The sequence below is a fragment of the Lipotes vexillifer genome, unplaced genomic scaffold, assembly GCF_000442215.2.
Source record: "Lipotes vexillifer unplaced genomic scaffold, Lipotes_vexillifer_v1.1 scaffold184, whole genome shotgun sequence".
Lineage (NCBI taxonomy): Eukaryota > Metazoa > Chordata > Mammalia > Artiodactyla > Lipotidae > Lipotes > Lipotes vexillifer.
The window spans coordinates 1,838,702-1,840,897 of record NW_006783561.1 but is presented as its reverse complement, the minus strand read 5'-3'; the positions used below and the strand labels follow the sequence as shown (position 1 = coordinate 1,840,897).

Below are 2,196 nucleotides of genomic sequence, written 5' to 3'. Positions count from 1 at the left end.
AGGCTCCCAGAGGAGGTACAGTCTCCTCCCTCAGCGTTTCCTACCCTAGGCTGGAATTTATCTTAGGGCAGAGTAGTTAAACCCTGGCCTTTGGAACCCAACACCTGGACTCAAATCATGGCTCCTTCATCTATTAGCAATGTGACCAAGGGCCAGTTACTTCACCTCTCTGAGCACCTCCCACCACAGTCATTAAGCCTGCAGACTCAGAACCCAGACCTCCTGGTCATGTCTGGGCTCTGACTCTGGAATCAGACTTTCTGGGTTCAAGTCCTGGCACCAATCTTTACTTAACCTTTTTGTCTCAGTGCCTTTATCTGTAAATTGAGGATAGTAATAGTATCTGCCCACCTAATAGCATTATTATAAGAATTAAACGAGGTAGTTTATGCAATATACTCAGAACAGACTTGACACGTAGGAAGCACCCAATAAGTGTTAGCTATCATTGGAAATGGTTGATAAGGCTGTGAAGTGCTGTGCAGTGTCTGAAGCACTTAATAAGCTCTCACTAAATAGTAGGTATGATTATCTTTGCCCCCACTAAGCTGTGATGTCCCGGAGGTGGGTTCTGGATCATATCCCTCTCTGATTCCCCAGCACCTCGCGCCTTGCACGCTGCCCGGCACCAAGCAGGAGCTCAATAAATGCGTGAGGACTGGGAGTGAAGAACTTCCTTGCCTGGACCAGGAGGGTGTGGGCAGCCAGGAGCCTCCTGCCGAGAGAAGGGAAAACCGAGGTGTCAGGGAAGAGAAAACAGAGCAGAGTGGTAAGGGCCGAGACGGAGAGATAACCAAGTGAAGTGAGTGAGAAAAGGAACAGGAGAGGCTGTGGCGGAGAGAGATAAGGAGGAAGGATGGAGAAGGCGAGGGGCGAGGAAAAAGCCTAGGGAAGTGAGGGAGCCCCGGGGAGAGGCGCAAGGCGAGGCTGGGTCAGTGGCAGGGGAGTGGGCGAGCGGCAGAGGGGCGCAGGAGCCGGCGCTGAGCGGGACGCGCAGGCCCCGGGGTAGGAGGCGCAGGGGGGGCGCCACCCTGCCTCCCCGCCTCGGGGCGGGGGCCGGGCGGCCGGAGATTGGCTGGGGCGCGCGGCGAGACCGGGGCTGGAGCTTCGAGGTGGGAGGCGCCAGGATCCCTCTGTGCGCGCGGTCGCGGAACGAGGCTGCCACCCACTTGGGCGACCTCAGCGGCAGGGGAGTATCGGGGGCCTGTGCAGCCATGCGGGCGGCGGCGGGTGGCGCGCGGGCGGCCGCGCTGGCGCTGCTGCTGGGAGCGCTGCACGGGGCGCCGGGGCGCGGCGAAGAGTACGACTACTACGGCTGGCAGACCGAGCCGCTGCACGGGCGCTCGTACTCCAAACCGCCCCAGTGCCTCGACATCCCCGCCGACCTGCCGCTCTGCCACACCGTGGGCTACAAGCGCATGCGGCTGCCCAACCTGCTGGAGCACGAGAGCCTGGCCGAGGTGAAGCAGCAGGCGAGCAGCTGGCTGCCGCTGCTGGCCAAGCGCTGCCACTCGGACACGCAGGTCTTCCTCTGCTCGCTCTTCGCGCCCGTCTGCCTCGACCGGCCCATCTACCCTTGCCGCTCGCTGTGCGAGGCCGTGCGCGCCGGCTGCGCGCCGCTCATGGAGGCCTATGGCTTTCCCTGGCCCGAGATGCTGCACTGCCACAAGTTCCCCCTGGACAACGACCTCTGCATCGCTGTGCAGTTCGGGCACTTGCCCGCCACCGCGCCTCCAGGTAGCGCTGCCGCCGCCGCCACCTCCCTACCCCCAGCCCCCAGCGCCCCGCGCGCTCCGACAGGATAGATGCCGCTCCCCCAACCCCTTAGCACAGCTCTTCAAGCCCCCAGAGGTGCCACACACACACACACACACACACACGTCTTTGCTCAGCCCTGCATGTCGCCCGAAGCCTACCAGCCTTCCCACCTGCGGCTGTGGACATTCCCACTGGTTCTCCCCCATTCCAACTCCGTTCCTGAAACCTCCCCCACTTCCCTCACAGCTCCCACCTTCCCAAGCTTCTGGAATCCCTGGGGGAGCCCAATGCTGTCACTCCATCCTGAGGTCTCCAATAAATGCCTTATAACCTCTCTCAGCCCACAAATGCCCAGGATTGCTAAGCACACTCTGGGCTATGAATTCCACCCTGTCCCCATTTTCTGCACGTGGGAACCCTAAATTTTCCCACTCTTTC

General features: G+C 60.9%; 1 protein-coding gene across 1 annotated transcript in view; it reads left to right on the top strand.

The window, feature by feature from the left end:
- Positions 1 to 1,172: 1,172 nt before the first annotated feature.
- SFRP5 (secreted frizzled related protein 5) overlaps positions 1,173 to 2,196 on the top strand; it is a 5,461-nt gene continuing 4,437 nt past the window's right edge. The window contains exon 1 of the mRNA XM_007456223.1: positions 1,173 to 1,737. Within this exon, the coding sequence (XP_007456285.1) occupies positions 1,215 to 1,737 (523 nt within the window). The 5' untranslated portion in view covers positions 1,173 to 1,214. The remainder of the gene's footprint in view (positions 1,738 to 2,196) is intronic.